Source organism: Corythoichthys intestinalis, chromosome 2, assembly GCF_030265065.1.
Source record: "Corythoichthys intestinalis isolate RoL2023-P3 chromosome 2, ASM3026506v1, whole genome shotgun sequence".
Lineage (NCBI taxonomy): Eukaryota > Metazoa > Chordata > Actinopteri > Syngnathiformes > Syngnathidae > Corythoichthys > Corythoichthys intestinalis.
In genome coordinates, this window is record NC_080396.1 from 34182256 (window position 1) to 34204340 (window position 22085).

At 38.3% G+C, this 22085-nt stretch overlaps 1 protein-coding gene across 2 annotated transcripts in view; it reads left to right on the forward strand.

Annotated features, from left to right (window-relative positions):
- sema3ga (sema domain, immunoglobulin domain (Ig), short basic domain, secreted, (semaphorin) 3Ga) overlaps positions 1-22085 on the forward strand; it is a 45084-nt gene that overhangs the window by 7580 nt on the left and 15419 nt on the right. For both annotated transcript variants that reach the window (XM_057825175.1, XM_057825184.1), the window contains exons 4-11: positions 14751-14911; positions 15816-15878; positions 15958-16077; positions 16287-16380; positions 16472-16591; positions 16661-16806; positions 19279-19393; positions 19474-19543. In XM_057825175.1, the coding sequence (XP_057681158.1) occupies positions 14751-14911; positions 15816-15878; positions 15958-16077; positions 16287-16380; positions 16472-16591; positions 16661-16806; positions 19279-19393; positions 19474-19543 (889 nt within the window). The remainder of the gene's footprint in view (positions 1-14750; positions 14912-15815; positions 15879-15957; positions 16078-16286; positions 16381-16471; positions 16592-16660; positions 16807-19278; positions 19394-19473; positions 19544-22085) is intronic.

Below are 22085 nucleotides of genomic sequence, written 5' to 3' on the forward strand. Positions count from 1 at the left end.
ATATAGGACTAGATGCATTATAGATTTGGTAGTGTTAGCAGCACATCTACAAAAAGCTAGATGGGCGTTATAAATGGCCGCCATCTTAAAGCAATACGCTTCCCTGCAAGGCTGTTGTAGCGAACCTTCCAAGCAAACCTAATTAACTTTTTATCTAAAATACTCCTAAATCGGTAAAATATTGACTTGAATCTATCTTTAAAATAGTTTTAAAACTTTCACATGTCGAAAGTAGACAAAAGGGAAATTATAGAATAACGGGAGCAATTTTAACAAATTTAACGGTTGATTCACAACATTAAATTAATTGAATGTAGTTCAAAGCTGCTGATACAGAATGGGGACTGGAGTTTTTTATTTAAGGTTATTTTTGTATATTTGTTTACTGCTATATGTTAACTTGATGTGTGTGGTTTAGCCTGAGAGTATTTTTGAACAATTTTGGAACTAATGTACAAAACATTTTAAAAAAAAGAGGAGAAAAAAAAGGAGGGGGGTGCATAAATAATCGTTTTATAATCAAATCAGAGCCTCTGAATCGTAATCGTAATCGAATCGTTAGGTGCCCAAAGATTCCCAGCTCTAAGTGATACTATACTTTTCGTTTGCAAAATATGATAAGTCACTCTCATTGCCACCACCAGTGCTAACTTGACATGAGATGATGTCCTGGTTGCTCCACCACCAACAATGATCATAACTAGAGTAGGTGTTATGGTGTCGCCATGGCAACAAGAGACTCATTTCTGCTTAATAAAAGGTAGTGTCACGTCCACATTAAGACCTGACCGATTTTGATTAGTTGAGTTTGATTTTGCAGACGAAAATATTATTCTTTTCATCACTCATTCTTCATTCAGTTGGAAGTCCCCCTCCCACTTAAAACACCGTCCTGCGCCTCTGATCGGCTGACTAAAGAATGTATACGGTAAAGAAATAAAATAAACATAACAACACCTAATGTATGAATTGCAGCTATTTAGCTGTTACGCACTAATTTGTCCTTTTAGTTTCGATTTGACTTCAAGTCAGAGGCCAAAGCTAGAAATATTTTTTTGAATGACTTAATATTAAAAAAAAATTTTTTTAAATGAAAAGGGCTATTATCGGCTAATTCATAGATTTATTTTGAAAACTACATTATGGAGCTTTACTGTAACTATATGAACACAACTAGGATTAAAAGCAAGATTCTTGTTGTTCCCCATACATGTTTTTGTGTCACCTGACACATATACACACGCGCCGTGCCACCTCGTTAACGTCAACAAGAACTACAGGAAGGAGATTTATGACCTCTTCAGCATTTCAGACATTTTTATGCGGTGCAGTAAAAGCTCAGAGATGGGGCGCTTTTCAACTTTCAGAACACAGTTAGAAAATTGACAACTGGCAGCTGGAGATTTGTTTTGAGTTCGGAAGCAAAACGGTTGTCTCTATGCTTTTTGTTATGACCTCGCAAGCTAATTCCCTGTCGATAAACGGCTTATGCGTGCATGCCAGTCTCCCTTTTCAGTTGAACTTTGCAAATCCGCAAATCTGTGTTTCTCAGTGCAGGAAGTCTTTTTCTGATACAGTATTTACCTTTGTTGAATGATCTAAAAGGGAAAGACAACACCTGGTTTAAATGACCTGCAGTAGGTGCAGGATTTCATTACAACTAAACAAGATGACACCTTTCCACCTATCTGGTGCCTTACAAGTGTAATTAGTTGATTGCAGTCAGGTGCTACTTATTTTAGTAGATAATATCAGTGCTGGATCAGTAGGAATAAAAACAAAGACCCACAGCGTCCCTTGTGTACGGGTTTGGAGACCCCTAATGTAAAAGATGGTTGCTCAAAGTATTGAAGTACACAAATGGCGAATTTCTTAGGCTAGGTTCATACCGCAGGTCTTAATGCACAATTCCGATTTTGTTGTCATCTGTTTTTTTGACGTGCCCGTTCAGACTGCTTTTGTCCATTGAGCTCGTTCCAGTATCACGCATGCGCACTAATTTGCAGTCCGAGATGCGCTGAGCAAACTGACCCGCATGCGCAGGAGCATCAAAACAAACTACTGCACATGCTGGCTCAACGTCGTTCATTTCAAGGGTGATCATATTTTGATTTCCAAAAAGAGGACACAAATAACAGACAGAAATAATCCCCGTTTAGTCTTATATTCAAAGTTTATTTGGATTGACAGTGCGTGCATGACGCGCACACACACATACAGACAGTTTGCCCCGACTCTCGGCCGTGTAATCAATCTTGAGATATTCCTCATTTGGAGCACAGAGACAAAACTGAGCATTCTCAGGCTTATCCTTCTCCCTCACCCCCCATTTTATCTTTTCATAACTGTTGTCAAGCCCCCCGCGTTTAAGATAGGCACTAACGCTAATGCACAGCTGCATCGCTACAGTAGCGCCCTGTCTCTCTCACTCTTTGCTGACGTAATTGCTGCATGAATTTTGATTTGGGGGACTTGACAGTTCAGACCGCAGCCACATTCTGGAAAAATGTGGCCCAGATCGGATTTTAACCACTTACGAAAGTGACCTACCGTATTGGCCCGAATATAAGACGGGGTTTTTTGCATTGAAATAAGTTTGAAAAAGAGGGGGTCGTCTAATATTCGCGGTCTAGACATTATACCCATTCATGACGCTAGATGACGCCAGATATCATTGAAGTGATGTTCTGTTGTGACAGATCTCAGCTACTCTCCCCATTCACGACGCTAGATAGCGCCATAAATCATTGAAGCGATGTTCTGTCATGCCAGCTCTCAGCTACTAGTGTAACCAGTTTGCATTATTTTATTGCAATGTTTTTCCTTATTCAGATTTGTTTCAAGACTACAGTTACAGTTAGACTTCACTTTGATAGTTAATGCAGTTATTGCAATTTTGTTGTTTTTTTTTCACAATAGATTGGTTTATTTACATTTCAAAAACCAGAAGCCATTCATTTACGAATGGGATTGCACTTTAGTTTATATATTTAAACGTTCAGATATTAAGATTTGAATGAGGCAACATAACTTGCCTTTTCTCTCAAATATATTGTTATAATTATTTGTTTCAGATGTACTGTAATTATTTTCTGTATAAGAATTAATTTGGTGTTCAAAAAGTCTTTTTTCAAACTTGAGTCTTGAACCGAGGGGGTCGTCTTATAATCAGGGCCGTCCTATATTCGGGCCAATACGGTATATCAGATTTGAAATGGACCACTTTTATGCGACCTCCCGTTCAGACCGTCAAGTTAATGCGCCACTCGAGTTGGAAAAACATGAAAAAAATCGGATTCGTACATTAAGACCTGCGGTATGAACCTAGGCTTATACAGTACCTCTGATAATGGAGAAAATAATTATTAAAAACAAAAAAGAACACCGCCTTCGGGAGCAGCTGTTTTGTAATGTTAGTTACACCTGCGCACAATCACACTGATAGACTGGAGCACAGGCGCATGAGATAATGATGTAACAAAGAAGGAAGGGCAATATTAGATTGTCACATTTGCTTGGCTAAAATTGTACCGGCATTGATAAAAGGTCTGCTCACATGTCAGGTGGCCACTACCTGGAAATACTTTCTTTTATTGACATTTTTCTCCACTATTACTCATCAGAAAAATGAAATTCAGTGTTTTTAAATTATTAAACAACATTTTTCACTGGAATGCACATGATAAAGTTGTCTTTTCATTTAAACATTCAAATAGAGAAACTATGCAAAAAACTATGGATTTGGGAAGGGGGGGAATACTTTTTCAATTCACTGTAGTTCTTAGTCTTTGCACACGACTTCAGCAAGTGTTAGATGTATTTTTAAATAAATCTCCAAATTAAGATCTTCAAAAATTTGAATGTGTTTTTAATCGGAGTCTAAAGCTGGAAAAGTATAACATTTTCTTCACGAGTTCATAGTAGGTTTTTTTTTGTGCCTAGGGGCAGTTGCTTGATGTTAGGTTGGCTCTACATAACACACACCGGGTCACGTCCACAACAGCTGAGAGGTGTTCACTTATTAGCTCGTTGCTTTGTTGGCCGCGCTTTCAAACCACACTGACCCTTCCCCCTAATACCAAACCAAAAAGGCAAAAATTTGGATTTAGTCCAAATGTTTTCTGCGACTCCAAGGATTTATTGTTCATTGTTGGCAACAGCGAGTCTTTGTTCCCAGGGGGGAGCGCGGAGGAGGGCCCACGTGACTCCTTTGACACCGCGAGGGTCGAAAGGCCCGACAAGTCGTATTGTTCCCTCTCTTGTGTCCGCCTAACTGGGGGCACGCGGGGAGGAATTAGTCGGTGTTGCTAGAGAGCAAAACGTGTGGTGTAATGCAAAACGGGGACCCGCATTTGAAGATGTCATTGGCGTCAGAATGTTGTAACCCGAGAGCGCCGAGTGACCCGATTGTAGCGTCATACTCCAATGGCATGCCCTTCCCAGTGTTTCCCTATCCGTGTCAGAATGCTATCAGGGCTTCTCTGGATGTTTACCCGATGATGGCAGGACATTGTTAGCTATTTCGGGGACCGTGTATTGGGGTGTGGCGTTTCCACATTTAGGCCCTTGAATGAATTGGTGGCGTCCTTCCTGTGTTTACCTCACAAAAGTGGCAGACTACGTCCACACTCAAAGACCCGCGTCGCCCGGAGATCCGATTGCACAGCCTATTTTGGTCGCACCTTGACTACATCCTGTTTAACGCTGACCCCGCTGGGGAAGATTCTGGTCGGTCACTTTGATGTAAATAAAGATTGCGCGTTCTCCTCGATCCTCGTAAGCTGACTTCTGACTTACATTTTGGAACATTTGTTGTGACATAAGTCCGCTGTCTTTAGAGAGATACTGCACGTACATTATATAGTGGACATACTATTAATTCGTTCAGAGCCATTGACAGTGATGGATGTCAACAACCAATTAGTTCAACTTGGGATGTGCGTGTACACGGTAGTGTGTTGCTGAAAAAATTTGTCATGTTCATGCGAAGCAGTGTTGTTTTTGGTAGCGCTTTTATTTTTGTCTCAGTCTTTTGAATGAAAATAGGATACACTTATCATAAGAAAATGTGACACATTGTGAACTTATGATGGAAACTATGGCGAATTTTCATCTTGTGCTCATCTCGTCAGGCGAAAACTGGCATTCATCTCGTTATGTTTTAGTCTCCCAAGACTTGTTTTTAGCCCGTCATCGTCACGAAAAAGTTGTTCGGCGACGAAATATTTTTGTTATTGTCATCGTTGGCGAAAACAACACTGGTGCGAAGTTTCATTTGTGGACACATTTGGCTAAACGAAAAGAAGACATTTCTTCATTATTGGCTCATTGGTGATTGGTGAAGTCCGATGTGCGAAGTATATGGGTCTTCTTTTAATATCTTTCATCTTAAGCCTTGGATTTATTTATTTATAGTGTAGAAGAACAACATAGTTTTGTAACTAATAACTGATTTAAAAGGCACAACAATTCCTCTGCCAGTGACCTGAACTTTAAGTCAAATTTATCACATTAAAAAGAAAAACATATTATTATTGCATGAAACATTTCACCTTAACAGATAATTATGTAAACATGTGAAACTTAACATGTTTAAACGTAAAACAACACATATTGACGTCATGTTTCACATTTTAAAAAATTTGTTGTAAAAGAAAAAATAGCAATATGAATCTTTATTGTCAAACTGCCCTAAAATTAACAAAAAGTGGCCCAAATTGTATAGGAAATTACCCGGGAATACCCAAAAATAATCAGAAAGTGACTAAAAAAATCAACAGGAAGTGACCTGTGAGAGCCCCGAACCCAGCAGAAAGTGACCTGAAATCAACAGGGAGTAACCTTGAAATGCACCCAAATCCTAGGAAGTTACCCAGAAACCCCCCATAATCCACAAAAAATATAATTAATGTACAAGAAGTAACCCCAGACAATTTCTGTAGAAATAGCATTTTTAGTTTTAAAATGGAGTTGCAACTAATGGCATTAAGAATCGACGAGTTTTTGTTGGCATTTTTTTTTTTGAGTGAATAATTTTTTTTTTTCAAACTGGCAAAAAAACAACTATTTAATATAAATAATATTTGAATTGACATACCTTTATCCAGCGACAGAGCATTACAGGTAGTCCCCGGGCTACGAATAAGTTCCGTTCCTTCGCTGGCGACATAACCCGAATAGCCGTGTAAGCCGAAATGAACCCCTGAAGTACTCCTCAATACCCCATAAATCTCAAAATTACTATGCAAAAACATGTATTAAACATCATATTTACTGTTAAGCCCATTTCAGACATACGGTGAACTCTGGTTAAGTCCCTGAATTTAAACGGGTAGCCCTTATGTCTGAAAGCAATTTCCCGGGTCGACTGACACAGAAATGACAGAGACATTAACCGGGTCGTGTCCTATTATAATGTCTGGGATTTAACTGGGACGCAGCATGTACAGTGGGGCAAATAAGTATTTAGTCAACCACTAATTGTGCAAGTTCTCCCACTTGAAAATATTAGAGAGGCCTGTAATTGTCAACATGGGTAAACCTCAACCATGAGAGACAGAATTTGGAGGAAAAAAAACAGAAAATCACATTGTTTGATTTTTAAAGAATTTATTTGCAAATTATGGTGGAAAAAAAGTATTTAGTCAATACCAAAAGTTCATCTCAATACTTTGTTATGTACCCTTTGTTGGCAATAACGGAGGCCAAACGTTTTCTGTAACTCTTCACAAGCTTTTCACACACTGTTGCTGGTATTTTGGCCCATTCCTCCATGCAGATCTCCTCTTAAGCAGTGATGTTTTGGGGCTGTCGTTGGGCAACACGGACTTTAAACTCCCTACGCAGAGTTTCTATGGGGTTGAGATCTGGAGACTGGCTAGGCTACTCTCCAGGACCTTGAAATGCTTCTTACGAAGCCACTCCTTTGTCGCCCTGGCTGTGTGTTTGGGATCATTGTCATTCTGAGAGACCCAGCCACGTCTCATCTACAATGCCCCCTACTCAAAATCTCTCGATACATGACCCCATTCATTCTTTCCTTTACACCAGGGGTCCCCAAACTTTTTCCTGTAGGGGCCACATAACTTTTCCCTTCTCTGATGAGGGGCCTTGGTCAGTTTGTAACAGAAAAAGTGTGACGATTGCAGGAGTGCCTAAATATAAAAATTTATTGTTTTTCAGAAAAGCCTCAATCAAATAACCCTTTCTGGATTCTTCACAGAACAAAAGTAAATAAAATAAAAATAATAATATAATATAATATAATATAATATAATATAATATAATATAATATAATATAATATAATATAATATAATATCACTATTAATTAAATAGATAATAAACAAATAACCCTCTCTGAGTTCTTCACGGTAAAAGGCCAGCAAATAAATAACACATTTGAGAGAAAAAAATAACAAATTCAAAATGCTCTCTGGTATTGTTCGGGGGGCCGGAGCAAATGTGGAGGTGGGCTGTATCCGGCCCGCGGGCTGTAGTTTGGGGACCCCTGCTTCACACAGATCAGTTGTCCTGGTCCCTTTGCAGAAAAACAGCCCCAAAGCATGATGTTTCCACCCCCATGCTTCACAGTGGGTATGGTGTTCTTTGGATGCAATTCAGTATTCTTTCTCCTCCAAACAGGAGAACCTGTGTTTCTACCAAAAAGTTCTATTTTGGTTTCATCTGACCATAACACATTCTCCCAGTCCTTTTCTGGATCATCCAAATGCTCTCTAGTGAACCACAGACGGGCCTGGACGTGTATGGGCTTCAGCAGGGGGACATGTCTGGGAGTGCAGGATTTGAGTCCCTGGTGGCGCATTGTGTTACTGATAGTAGCCTTTGTTACTGTGGTCCCAGCTCTCTGTAGGTCATTTACTAGGTCCCCCCGTGTGGTTCTGGGATTTTTGCTCACCGTTCTTGTTATCATTTTGACGCCACGGGGTGAGATCTTTCATGGAGCCCCAGATCGAGGGAGATTATCAGTGGTCTTGTATGTCTTCCATTTTTTAATAATTGCTCCCACAGTTGATTTCTTTTCACCAAGCGTTTTACCTTTTGCAGATTCAGTCTTCCCAGCCTGGTGCAGGTCTACAATTTTGTCTCTGGTGTCCTTCGACAGCTCTTCGGTTTAGGCCATAGTGGAGTTTGGAGTGTGACTGACTGAGGTTCAGGACAAGTGTCTTTTAAACCAATAATGAGTTAAAACAGGTGCCATTAATACAGGTAATGAGTGGAGCCTCGTTAGACCTCGTTAGAAGTTGGACCTTTTTGACTGCCAGAAAGCTTGTTTGTTTGTAGGTGAACAAATACTTACAGTATTTTCCACTTTAATTTGGAAATAAATTCTTTAAAAATCAAACAATGTGACTTTGTTTTTCCCCCCACATTCTGCCTCTCATGGTTGAGGTTTACCCATGTTGGCAATAGCAGGCCTCTCTAATCTTTTCAAGTAGGAGAACTTGCACAATTGGTGGTTGACTAAATACATATTTGCCCCACTGTATGTATGTGCACTTACTCACACACGCCTACACACGTATCATACAGGTTGACAGTGAGAGAATGAATGGATTGTATCATTTTTATTATTTATACATTATTTTTAGGGCTGTCAAACGATTAAAATTTTTAATCAAGTTAATTACAGCTTAAAAATTAATTAATCGTAATTAATCGCAATTAATCGCAATTCAAACCATCTATAAAATATGCCATATTTTTCTGTAAATTATTGTTGGAATGGAAAGATAAGACACAAGATGGATATATACATTGAACATACGGTACATAAGGACTGTATTTGTTTATTATAACAATAAATCAACAAGATGGCATTAACATTATTAACATTCTGTTAAAGCGATCCATGGATAGAAAGAATTGTAGTTCTAAAAAGAAAAATGTTAGTACAAGTTATAGAAATTTGATATTAAAACCCCTCTTAATGTTTTCGTTTGAATAAAATTTGTAAAATTTTCAATCAAAAAATAAACTAGTAGCCCGCCATTGTTGATGTCAATAATTACTTACACAATGCTCATGGGTGCTGAAGCCTATAAAATCAGTCGCACCCAAGCGCCAGCAGAGGGCGGCAAAACTCCATAAAACACAACAAGTGAGCATTTCACTGAACTGTCATTTAAATCTGTCTGAGCGGGGCATCTGCGTTAATTGCGTCAAATATTTTAACGTGATTAATTTAAAAAATTAATTAACGCCCGTTAACGCAATAATTTTGACAGCCCTAATTATTTTATTTCTAGTATTTATATTATTAATTTATTGACATGTTTCAAACTATTCTTTGATATTCTAATGATAACATGCATTTATAGGGTTTTATATACACTTACTGATATTATAATAGTATATACTCACAAAAAATGCATGTTAAAAATGGGGGCCGTGGGGTGACACTACTTCACCGTTTTTCACTTTACATAGTTAATTCTGGTCCTCATTAACAGCGATAAGTGAGAGATCACTGTGCAGCCAAACAACAAACATAGACAGTCTAAACCAGACATGCCCAAAGTCCGGCCCGGGGGCCAAATGCGGCCCGTGGTCAAATTTCATCCGGCCCCCAGCCTCTGTCATAAAATCAATAACGTCTGGCCCGCACACAGACTTAATAAATTGGTCAGCAGTACTGCTACCAGCATATGAAGTAGCTTACACACTAAATGCTGCTCCTCATTTACCCACTAAAAGGGAACAGCACTCTAAGCAACATTATTCCGTGTGACCCTTTACTCCCAATTTTCTAAAATGGCGACAATCAACAAAAAAAAGAAAGTTGACTGGGACGGCCGACGCTTCAAGCATAGGTTGAAATTGGACTATTTCTTCACTAAAATTCTTCACAACTGTGTCTGCCTCATTTGCAAAGAGACAGTCGCTGTTTTTAAAGAGTTCAATGTGAGGCGATATTACCAAACAAGACACGCTGACATGTACGACAAGATTACAGGGACGATACGTAGCGAGAAATTTAAGCAACTTGAAGCTAGTTCAATTTTACAGCAGCAGTATTTCCCCAGAGCCAGAGAGCCGAAAGAGAACGCCACAAAGGGTAGTTGCGAGATTGTTGAAATTATTAATAAAAAAAATAATAAAGCAAATGTGACACACAGAATGGCTTGCTAAAATTTGCTTAAATATATTGTTCTACGTAAAGGACGTCAGCCAAGGTCGGCCCCCCACATTTTTACCACATCAAATCTGGCCCCCTTTGCAAAAAGTTTGGACACCCCTGGTCTAAACAGTTGTTAGTCAATTAAGTGTTAGAAGTCAACAAAAAAATGTACAGAATTTATCTATGGTTTTAGGCATTTTTTATCCGTGTAACCAAGTATTTTAGAAATTTTAGTTGCATTTCAAATCTCTCATTTTATTGCTGGATGTAAGCGTGCAACTAAATCCCACGTTGTTGCAGCAGAGTGCATTTCTCTCGCAGCAGCTGAAAATTGTTCAATCAGAGGAGAACATACATTTTCTCGCAGCATGTTTTAACAGGTTCTGCTTGGCTGAACACAATCCTGATCTCGAGAATTTGCGGCGCTGACCTGCACACCTTAAGGGACTACTTATTTTTTCTCCGTCAGGCGCGAGCCTTCAGCTCAATCACCCAGTCAGGACATATGAAATATTCACATCCTAAAAGCAAATATGTTCCTTCAAACGCTCTAAGTTGAGTTATATTTAATCACCTGCATGCATTTTCCAGAGAAGAAGTGAGAAGGCTTTTGTTTCAGGGGCAGTGCGTTCCTCCTGGACACTCATGTGACGTCTTTGAAGTGTTAGTAGGAACACTTGATACAACTTTGACTCACCCTGTTAACATTTTTACATTTGTTACACGTTTTCACTGGATGGCTGTGTGATTGTCATCAATTGCTGTACCATCAATTAAATGCAGTGTTGTTGGCAGCCCTTTTAATATTTGGTTTAGTCTTAGTCTTTTGGATGAAAATACTTATATCAGCCATATTTTAGTTATTTCAAAATGTGTTCGTCTTCGTCTAGTTTTCGTCGATAATTCTCAAAATGATTTCTTCTATAAACTTCCAAAGTTTGAGTCCATGAATAAATACATAAAAGGTCTCCAACAATTTTAAATGAACATTGACAGGTGAGCACGTATTTGTGAAGTCTACAAGGACATCAACATCTTCATGATAATACACATTCAGCAGGTAAACAGCACATTAGTTGTAATTAATTAAACTCACCTGGACGCTAAGAACTACTTGTAAAAAGTTTTCCAAGAGTTTAAGGAGACACTCATTAAGTCACCGTGCTAAATACTAATGCTAAGGCAAACACTATGCTAGCGCTACAAGTTAGTTAAGCCGCCCGATCATGTAGCTCTTAATAAGTAAATTAAAACTCCTTAACAGAATTTAGCACTAGAAGATGTCCACTTCATTTGAACTGAGAGGGTTGCTTGTTCGCTGTCAACCTTCCCACTTCAAGCTAATTGGACGTCCATCTCATCAATGGCATACAATGAGTTACATACTATGAATCAACTTTAGAGTGTTACTTCGACTGTATAACCAGTGTGTATTTGCTTTTTTAAAAATTATTTTTGTTTTATTACCGGTACTGTAATTATCAACAACGTATTAGTTTATAAATTTATGAGGCCTGCAGCTATCGATTATTTTAGTAGTCGATTAACCCTTGAGAGTCGAAGGACGCGCCGGCGCGTCCTCAGCGCACGTCGTCTTTGAAGCGCCCTCACGTTTTAATTACGTCACCCACATGCCGTTGGTTGGTCTCGTTTTAAAGTGCGGAAGTTGCGGTTTACTCTCGTTATTATTTGAAGTCAATCGACCAACTAGAACGTGAGATATTGTCATTTAAGTTTTATAGTTTTATTGTCCTCTCAAAAAAACATTAAAACGCTGCATGGATCATTTGTTTATGTCTATATTTCCATCATTTCTAGTCCTTTTTCAAAACGGAAGCTCCATGAAAAAAACACAAATCAAACGAACCCTTTCGAAGTCACAGTGGAAGCACAAAATGCGTTTTTTTTTAATTTTTTTTTTATAAATATAACTGCGGTGCGAGGTTCAACCGAACGAGAGGGAGGAGGAGTGTTCTGAAGCAGCGAGGTGGCGAGCGACGGCCAGTTGGATACTGCTGGATCGAGCAGCGACTTTGTGTGACTTTGACAATGAACGGAAAACTAAATTTAGCGCAAGCAATTGTGCTTCTGATCAACTTGAGGAAGAGGATGGTCCAAATTCGTCATCATCGTCTTCTTCGGAAGAGTCCTCGAGTGAAGATAGTGACGGATTTGAACACGTGGGTGACGCCATCGACGAGCAGAGGTAAACCTACTCACTCTTTTTTTTTCATGCTGAAAACGTTTCTTTTGAAAGTTTCTTTTGATATTGCAAGACAAAGTTAATTTTGATGCAATATAAGTGTGTGTTTGTGTATATAATAATAAAATGTGCATATCAGATCAAAGTCGTACGTGCACTGTGGGTATCCCAGGCAGGAATTTATAATTTGTGGTGTTCTTCTTTCTATATGAAGATTAGGGATGTAGCACATATTCAGCTATGGTATTCTTTCTATTGTCATACATATAGATTTCCATTATTATTTATTGCTGTATATATTTTTATTTTATATTTTATTATTTTCATAAATACTGACTTATTTTCATGTACATTTATAGTGACAATGAAAGCAAAGTGAAATGAAAATGGAAGGGTGGAAAGAGGACCGACACCCCATGGAAGTGTGAGCTGTGTGATGTAGCCGTGTCTAATTCCAGGACGAAACTGCTTTTCGGAGTGGCATGACTGAAAAAAATTTAACTTGTTTATTGTAAATATTTTTGAAAATGCTTTTTTCCCCCCAATGTTATATATATATATTTTTTCCCACATCAATCTTCTCAATTTGTGTATATAAATGTGTGTTCAAGAAGCTTGATTGTGTGTACATAGTTTTCATCAGGCGATTGGCCGCAATACCTAAACTCATAAAGAGATGGCCTCTAAACACTTTTTGTGTTAGATGGTATATATTTTTTCACTGTTCTTCACTGTTAGGTCTGCTGTATATAACCTGTTTTGACTGGAGCATGTATAAAGGCAAAAAACGCCTATGGCTATACCTGTTGTTTATGTTGAATTGTCAAATATAAGACTATTTATTCTAAATTTTTTTGGTTGAATGTTCATCCTAACATGTTGAATAAATATTACAAAGTTTCAAAACGGTTCGTTACGCATGTTTGGTTGTCAATTGGACATCAATATTAAAAATTTTGACAGAACGATTTTGGAATTTTTGGTCTTTTTGGGCCCAAAATGATGATTTATAATTGATCAGTGAAGGAAACAACAATTTGGACATGAAGTTCAAGGTGTCACAAAAAAAGGGACCAAACCAGGCCATCGTAAACAATTCTTTCTTTGAAATATAAAGGCAACTTCAAAGGCATGCAAAATCAGACAAAATAGGCCCAGACCTTAAAGGGTTAATCGATGAACTAGTTAGTTCGAATAATCGAGTAATCGGATAAGGAACATAAAGTATTAAAATACCTGACCTGAGCCTCAAACGGTATAAAAAAATAATTAAATGAGGATATACTAGTATGTACAACAAAGGAACATTTGGCTAACTTACATAGCAAAAGTCCGCTAGTTTAAATGCTATAAAATGCCAATGTTTTTTTTGCAATGCTCTTAACAAATATATAAAACACATATTCCCACAAAACTCGGCTAAATATACCTTTAAATTACGAATGCATTAAAAAAAAAACCATTAGCACACAAAAAAAACTTAGCTTATGTTGGTCTTAACAGGGAGCAGCTGGATTCAGCCATGTGAAATGAGGCAGACCAGAGGGCAGTGTATCCACTCAAATCAATGAAACTAATGGCAAACACTTTCAAAACCAACCCATTACAATGCCACTTTAATTAAACGAATACTCGAGGCGGGAAAATTTAATTTGAATAGTCTTTTTTTAATCGAATATTCGACTTAATCGATTAATCGTTGCAGCACTAAAATTTATTCATAAGTACTTTTTAAAACATGTTGATTTAAAAAAATATGATTGCTAATATTTTTATTTATTTATTTATTTATTCGTTCATTTATTTATTTTTAATTAGTAAAAATAGCCACTTGTTAAGGACTGAACTGTCAACTTTGAAATAATTTTGCACTGTCATGACCAATGTCCCTGAAAGGGTTAAAGGTAGACACGGAGACTGAAATAAAATTTTTCAATGATCCCTCGTTTTTCACAGTTAAGGGAGGTTTTTTTTTTTTTTTTGTTTAATTTGCTTAGATTTAACAGCTTTGGAAAGAATTACATATAAGAAAAAGGAAAAAATATAGATATATATAAAGAAAAAAATATAATAAGAATAATAAGAATAAGAATAACAATTCATGTACAATAAACTCTGCAAAACGAACAAAAAAATACCCTTTTTTTAAGCACTGCAAATGTAATAATTATGATGTAAATTAAATATATAAAAGTAAACAACGATTTGTACATGTATACATGCATATATCTTAACATTTGTAAATAGAATACTGTTTTTTTGTTTTGTTTTTTTAAATTGGCAAAAAAAACTCCGATGGACTGAGGGCGCAAAGTTTGAAGAGCGAAGTGGCGAGGGATCACGTACATTACAGATCTTGCTTTTTAAATGACTTGTTATTAAGTAACAGCAACCTTTTTGTTTTGCAGAACTGATGGACACTCGAGCCGCGCGACCCTTCAGTTTCTCCTTCAACACCAGTGACTATCGCATTCTCCTGATGGATCAGGACCAGGGCCGCTTGTACCTGGGCAGCAGGGAGTACCTGGTGGCTCTGGACATGCACAACGTCAACAAAGAACCGCTAATAGTATGCTTACACTTGCAGATTTGATTTATTGATGGATTTTTGTGATTAGTATTTAGCAGTCAGACAGCCTCTTTCTTTAAGAAATGTTTACTTCTGAAACCTAACATGAAAAATCTGGACTTGATGATCAATAATCTACAAGCACATTGATATTTTTCAGTGATATTTTGGAAGAAAGTTACAAATGACTTCAGCAATTATACTGCGAGGCTGACGACTTGTTAGACTTTTATGTGCAGCTTTTAACTAAACGATATAAAGTCAACTAATTTACATTTTTGGCAGCAGTGTAAAGTGACTAAAGTGTGCAATCGCTTCAGGCACTTTTATTTTAAGATCTTAAATGGATGATGTTTACAGAGTCTACAATTCTTTGCTCTCTTCAAGTTTAAAGCCAAGTCTTTGTCATCATACAAAAATCACCATGTAGCCATGGTTACGCTTCAGTATTCAAGCATCAGCTTTGCTTATTGTTGCTATTCAAGTGCAAACTACATTCTTTCCTTCACAAAGTGTTTTTGTTCCAAAAGCAGAACCTTCTTTTGAAGCCTCGCTGCATTCCTTTTTTTTTTCTCTCTCGACTGTCCCAAACTGATGTAACTAAATTATATTTGAACATGGATTGTATGCTGTGGTAATTACGACGAGCTCATGTTAGATAGTAACGCAGGCACGAGCTCAAAAACAAGCAAAGTTAAATACACACAAAATTAATGTAGCCAGATGTTTCTTTCAAAAACTCATTGTCCTTTCTAAAATACAAACTAGCAAATTGGCTGCCACTGATGGCGAAGGCAATCCATTCGAACTCTGTCCAAATGAATCGGCCGTCCATCCCCGTCAGTAGCAGTGAATGACCTTATTGCAATGCATTTAATTTAGTCCATTTGTGTGTTGAAACCAGATCCATTGGCCAGCGTCTGCCAAGAGAAAAGGGGAATGCCAGATGACAGGAAAGGGAAGACAGGTGGGATCTTGTATTTACATTCTTATTTTTTCAAAATGGAGCCCGCATAAAGACGTGGTTTGAATTCCTGACAATCCAGGGCGAATGTGCTAACTTTGTGCGTCTGATTGAGCCGTGGAACCGAACCCACCTGTACACCTGCGGAACGGGGGCTTACCAGCCCATCTGCACGTTCATAAACAGAGGCTGGAGGGCGGAGGTAAGTTTTTTTTTGTTTTTTTTTTTGTTTTTTTTTTTTACACTTGTCTCCCCGGGCAATATTAAAAACCCGCAGTACACCTGGAAATGTTGCCCTGCTAAATATTTCAGGAGGACAAACTGGGACACAGATTTGTTGATTATTTCCTGTGCTCCCTTGCGACGTGAAAGCAAATCTATTTTTACGCTAGCTTTAACCTGTCTCTGCAGGACTACTTGTTTCGGCTGGTCCCTGGTTATGTGGACTCTGGGAAGGGGAAATGTTCATACGATCCCAAAGAAGAAAATGTTGCAGTGCTTATTAGTAAGACCCCTTTATCATTAACAGCAAAAAGCAAAAAACAGTCGACCTATGTTAATTTTCATGCTTTGTTCTATTAATACTCCGAGTATAGATGGGAACCTGTATGCAGGGGTCCATATTGACTTCATGAGCACAGATGCAGCTCTTTTTAGGACCATGGGTGGGAGAACCGCCATCCGGACGGAGCAGTACGATTCCAGGTGGCTCAACGGTGAGTAATGCAGGTAAACCTGGTTGATTACAGGTTGGACTTCCTGCTTATCTGATTTTTGTCCCACAGAGCCGGTGTTTGTGCAGATCCAGCAAATCCCTGACAGCGCAGAGAGCAACGATGACAAACTCTACTTCTTTTTCCGTGAGAAGAGCTTGGACTCCAGTGGAGGGACGAGCCCTAATGTCCTGGCTAGAGTTGGGAGAGTGTGTCTGGTGAGTCAAGAGTACAAATGCGGTGCATACCAGTTACCCAATGTACCATACTGATTAATCGCCTAATACCAGCTGTTTTCTATCGGACAAAAAATCTGTACATGATTTTTCTCTTTGTTGTAAAATACGTGAAGCCAAAGTATCATAAGAGTTGAAAATTCTTCCTGTAATATGTTTATTGGTTATTTATTTCATAATATATTCTTCAAATGAAGTGGCTGATTAATCGGTTTTCATAATTTTATTCTGCCAAATAAATCAGTTAAATAAGTAAATCTATCTTGAATTTAGACTGCTAGATATTGGCGACAACCTCGAGATCAAGCAATTTGTTAGACAGTCAAAAATATATCATGAAAGATGGCAAGTTGTTTTCCTATTCTTTTTTAATGTTTCCTGTCAAACCAAAAATAGAAAAATCTCAGTTCCTGAAAGTCCACAGGTATAATGTTGAAACAAAAAGCAAAATACCATGAAAAAAAAAGTGTTTATGGAGCGATGCTTATTTTACGTATGGAATGACTATTTTAATGACTATCAGCAACACATAGGCATGCAATAACACAATGCAAATCCCTCGCTATTCCCTGTAATTCAAACGTCGCACCCTCAGTCCATCGCGGATTTGTTACAATAGTAAATAAATAAATAAATAAATACAGTATTGTACTTAAAAAGTTAAGATACAATATAGGCATGTTTACATGCGCAAATCATTGTTTTCTTTTATGTAGTCTTCTATATAAAAGGGGGATCTAGTCTAGTCTATCTTATTTATATCATAATTATTACATTTGCAGTGTTTAAAAAACATTTTTTAGAATATTACATATAAGGTTTATTTATTTTTTTCTTCATTATTTTCATGGTTTAAAATTGTACTTAGGGAAAAGGGGAAAAAACATGTCATATATATTTTTTCAATGCTGTTAAATCTGAAAAAAAACAAAATGCATTGAAACCCCCCCCCCCCCCCCTTAACACACACGCACTTCCTGGAAAAATAAATAAATAAAAAAATCCATTCCAATTGCCATGCCTCTTTTCCTCACGAGGAACGTGGTAGCTTATCCCAGCTAACTCCGGGTAGTAGGCGGGGTGTGCCCTGAATTGGTTGCCAGCCAATCGCAGGGCACAATGAGACATACAATCGTTCAGGCACACACTCATACCTACCGACAATTTAGAGTGTTCAATCAGCCTACTACGCATGTTTTTGGGATGTTGGAGGAAACCAGAGACCCCGGAGAAGACATAGGAAGGCCGTAGCCCAGGATTGAACCCTTGATCTCAGAACTGTGAGGCGGACGTGCTAACCACTTGGCCACTGTGCTGCAATTTTTTTTTTCCCTAATCTAAATAAGCTCTGCCTCTACTTTGCAGATTTTCACAGAGGGTGGGGGGATGGGGCGCAGTTCCCATTAACTGCGAAAAACAAGGGAAAAGGGATCACTGTATTCACAGAAATACGTTTTTATGTCCCCTGAGAAAAATGGCAAATATTACTGACATTAGTTGGGATGTCTTCAGCTCTATGAATTATGCTGCTCTCATGTGGCCAAGGGGAACACACCCAAAGGAGCCTTAAAATATCAATAAGTATTGAAATATGAAGTTACGATGCTTAAATGGTTGAATTCCTTAATTTCTATACTTAATGGCGCACCTGACTATAAGCTGCACCCACCTAATTTCAAAAGTGAACAGTATTCGCTCATATATAAGTCACATTGGACAATAAGCCACAGGGATATTCACACCTAAAGTCTGCTGTTGTCATTATACTAAAATTTTAAATATTGACACATTTAAAAAATTACATGAGTAAAAAACACAAAAGTAGATGTTATTTTTAAATGAACTCTTTCAGTGCTTTTGACGATAATAGCCGCTCAATCATATGGCTCCTAAAAACTAAATTAAAACTCCCTGAATGAGTTTATTACTTGAAGACGTCCAAGCCATTTGAACTGGGAGGGTTGTTTATTTGTTGCCAACCTTCCGAATTCAAACGTCTTGCGCCGTCAACGGCAGCCTATGAGTTAACAAGAAAAATGCAAATGATACTTTTGCAATCAAATATCGTATCCTGATACAACATTCCTTACTTTGATACTTTTGACAAACCTACTAAAGACAGATTTCATCGGCCTGTAAAAATTCATATTTAAGCCGCACTGGACTACTAATTGAAGGGTTCAAAAGCAGAGGTAAAAAGTAGCGGTTTATAGTCCGAAGATTATGGCAACTGTGTTGTTACAGTACTTTTTTGTTCAGTGCTCCCGAGAATGTTGGGTTTTTTGGGCTGCTGTAATAATGTATTTTAATTATATTTCTACAGTGGTATAATATTATATGAAATAAAACTGTCTTGCGTTACAAACGATTAAATATACTTGGAAATGAATAACACTCTTCCTCTATGACACGAAAAATGTAATAAAGCACAGGCTCATATCTTATCTTGTATAGAATGACGAAGGAGGTCAAAAATCACTAGTGAACCGCTGGACGACATTCCTCAAAGCTCGTCTAATCTGCTCAGTGATCGGCGACGATGGAGTGGAGACACGATTCGATGAACTACGTGAGGCGGCGACGAAAAATGTATATAGCGTCCAAACCGTGACTAATGTGTTATTGACGTGTGTGCGTTTGGCCGGGCAGGTGACGTCTTCATACAGCCCACGCAGGATGAAAGAAACCCAATGGTGTTCGCTCTCTTCACCACTGCAGGGTAAGTAGCAGCATCCCTTCTAATGTTTTAACATTCCCACAGCATCGTTGGCCTTGATTTACTGTGTTTTTTTTTTTCCAATATGTACTGTTATGTATTAAAATAAGAAAATCAGTCCTCTAGCCTGTTTTTTAGTTTTGTATTGACTGGATTGAATGTAAAACACACACAAAAAAACAGTCAGGACTAAAGTGCAAGACCAAATCATTTAATAAAAAGGGAGAACTTAAACATTGAACACACAACCATACTATTACTGTATACCCCTCGTATTGTGTTGGGGTCAGAGTAGACCCGTTTTCAAATTTTCATGTGCAAAAATCAATGGTACTTTTGACCAGAGGTTGCGCTAGACATTTTCGTTGTCTGTCATTTTGACTGACAGGGTCATAAAAATCCGGTCATAGTCTATTTTTACCCGTCACTTAAATTTTGAAAATGATAATGATGACATATTCAATAGTATTTAGTTTTCATTCATTTTTAATTAATATTGTAACGCTTGCTTGGCTGCGAAAAATTAGACACGGAAGTCGTGGTATTTTTCTCCCTTTTTACTCTGCTTACCGCCAACAACTCCGCCCCCAAAGAAAAAGAGGCAACGATATAGACCCCAATCACCAACGTCACACAATGATCTTAATTGTGGTTGTCTGCCCAAAATCTTCTAAATATATATTAAATGCATCTTACCAGATATAAAATGACTACTACATAGTCTGTGGTGATCGTTTGGTGCCCAGATTTCTTGTCGGATTACAGCAGTCCATCTCGCTCTCATCTTCGGGTCTCTCAGAATACGGTAGAACTTCAAGTCTCTCCGTCTATCTTCTCTGTTACAGCAACCAACCGCCACACACGCCTTCACCATTTTGATTATTAATATTAACGAGCAGAAAAACACGCCGTAATAGGAGGCATGTACGTAGCGGTAATGTGTAAACATGACGAGCTGACACACAATATGGCGGCTCCAGTCAGGGGGGCGGAGTTGTGACGTTATGTGACGCTGGCACACCGGGTGCACCAATAAGAACCTCGCGTTGATGTGTCAATCACGGTGCCGCCGCCAGACCCCGGTGACGCTACAATATTCTGACAGAAGAGCCAACGACGTCATGCATTAAGAGGGACAATAGACCCTACTCACGTGACGTCACAGCCACGCCCCCGCGCCATGTTGTCCGTATACTCGTCACGTTAATGCATTAGCGCTTCGTAAATTCCTCCTATTATGGCGTGTTTTTCTGCTCGTTAACATTAATAATCAAAATGGTGAAGTCGTGTGTGGCGGTTGGTTGCAAAAACAGAGAAGATAGACGGAGAGACTTGAATTTTTACCGTATTCCGAGAGACCCGAAGAGGAGACCGAGATTGACTGCTGCAATTCGACGAGAAAACTGGGCTCCAAACGACTACCACAGATAATGTAGTAGTCATTTTATATCTGGTAAGATGCATTTAATATATATTTAGAGGGTTTTGGGCTGACAACCACAATTAAGATCATTGCTAGGCTAATCGCCGACAACATACACTCAGACGTTGTGAATGAACTACCTGAAAATATATAATTATAAGGGGATAATCAGACAGTTGTCGTACAATTAATTTACAATTTCACTATTGAGGTCAAAAGCCAAAAAATAAATTCAACTAGGGACAATCTGGAGTAGTGCTATCGCACTTCATATTTATTACATATTATGTATGTATGTAGTGAGAGTGCTATCGCTAAACCATATGAACATTAAAAGCCCTAGCTCCATTGACAAATGATATGAAATACATTAAACTTGACAGTGGATGTTAGCAAGAACAAAAGAGTTTGAATTGAAAATTTCGTAACTCACCTTCCGAGCACAAGATTCCTGCCGAATTTTCGCGTACGAGGACCTGTTTCACCCAACCAGCAACGTAGCATTTATAAGCCTCCAAGCTCTTAAAGTTTTTCAAACTTTCGTGAGAATAGGCTGATTTTGTGTGGACAAGATAGTTGTAGATATCAGGATAGCAGATGTCAGGCGAAGCCAGCGGGTCGAAAAACATCGATTTAGGCATCAAATACGGATCTGGCGAATGGATAAACTGAAGCTTTTCCACGTAACGCCTTTTATGCAACGCATCCAATGAGTTTACAGCGTCAGATAACACCGGGGCTTCCATGAATTGCTCTATAACTTGCTCGACTAATTGAAAACAATGAGAATAGGTCTAAAAAATAGGTACAATATGGCGGCCGGAAACAGCGACACGCCCAGTTTGTGACGTAGGGTCTATAGCTAATTAATATGCTAACTCGCCACCCGTGGTCTGGGGTGTGAATTGCAACCTGTCAAAATGACGGACGGATTTCCGTTTTTTCCGTCACCGTTTTAAAAAACCGGTCAACGACGGAAAATATCCGGTTAACGCGACCCCTGCTTTTGACACATCCAAGCTTGAAAACAGATCAGACTTGACCCGAAAACAATATACCGCAAAGGTTTTGTATTTTCAGGACAAGTTAGTTTACAGATCAAATTTATTTCACTAGCAAAAA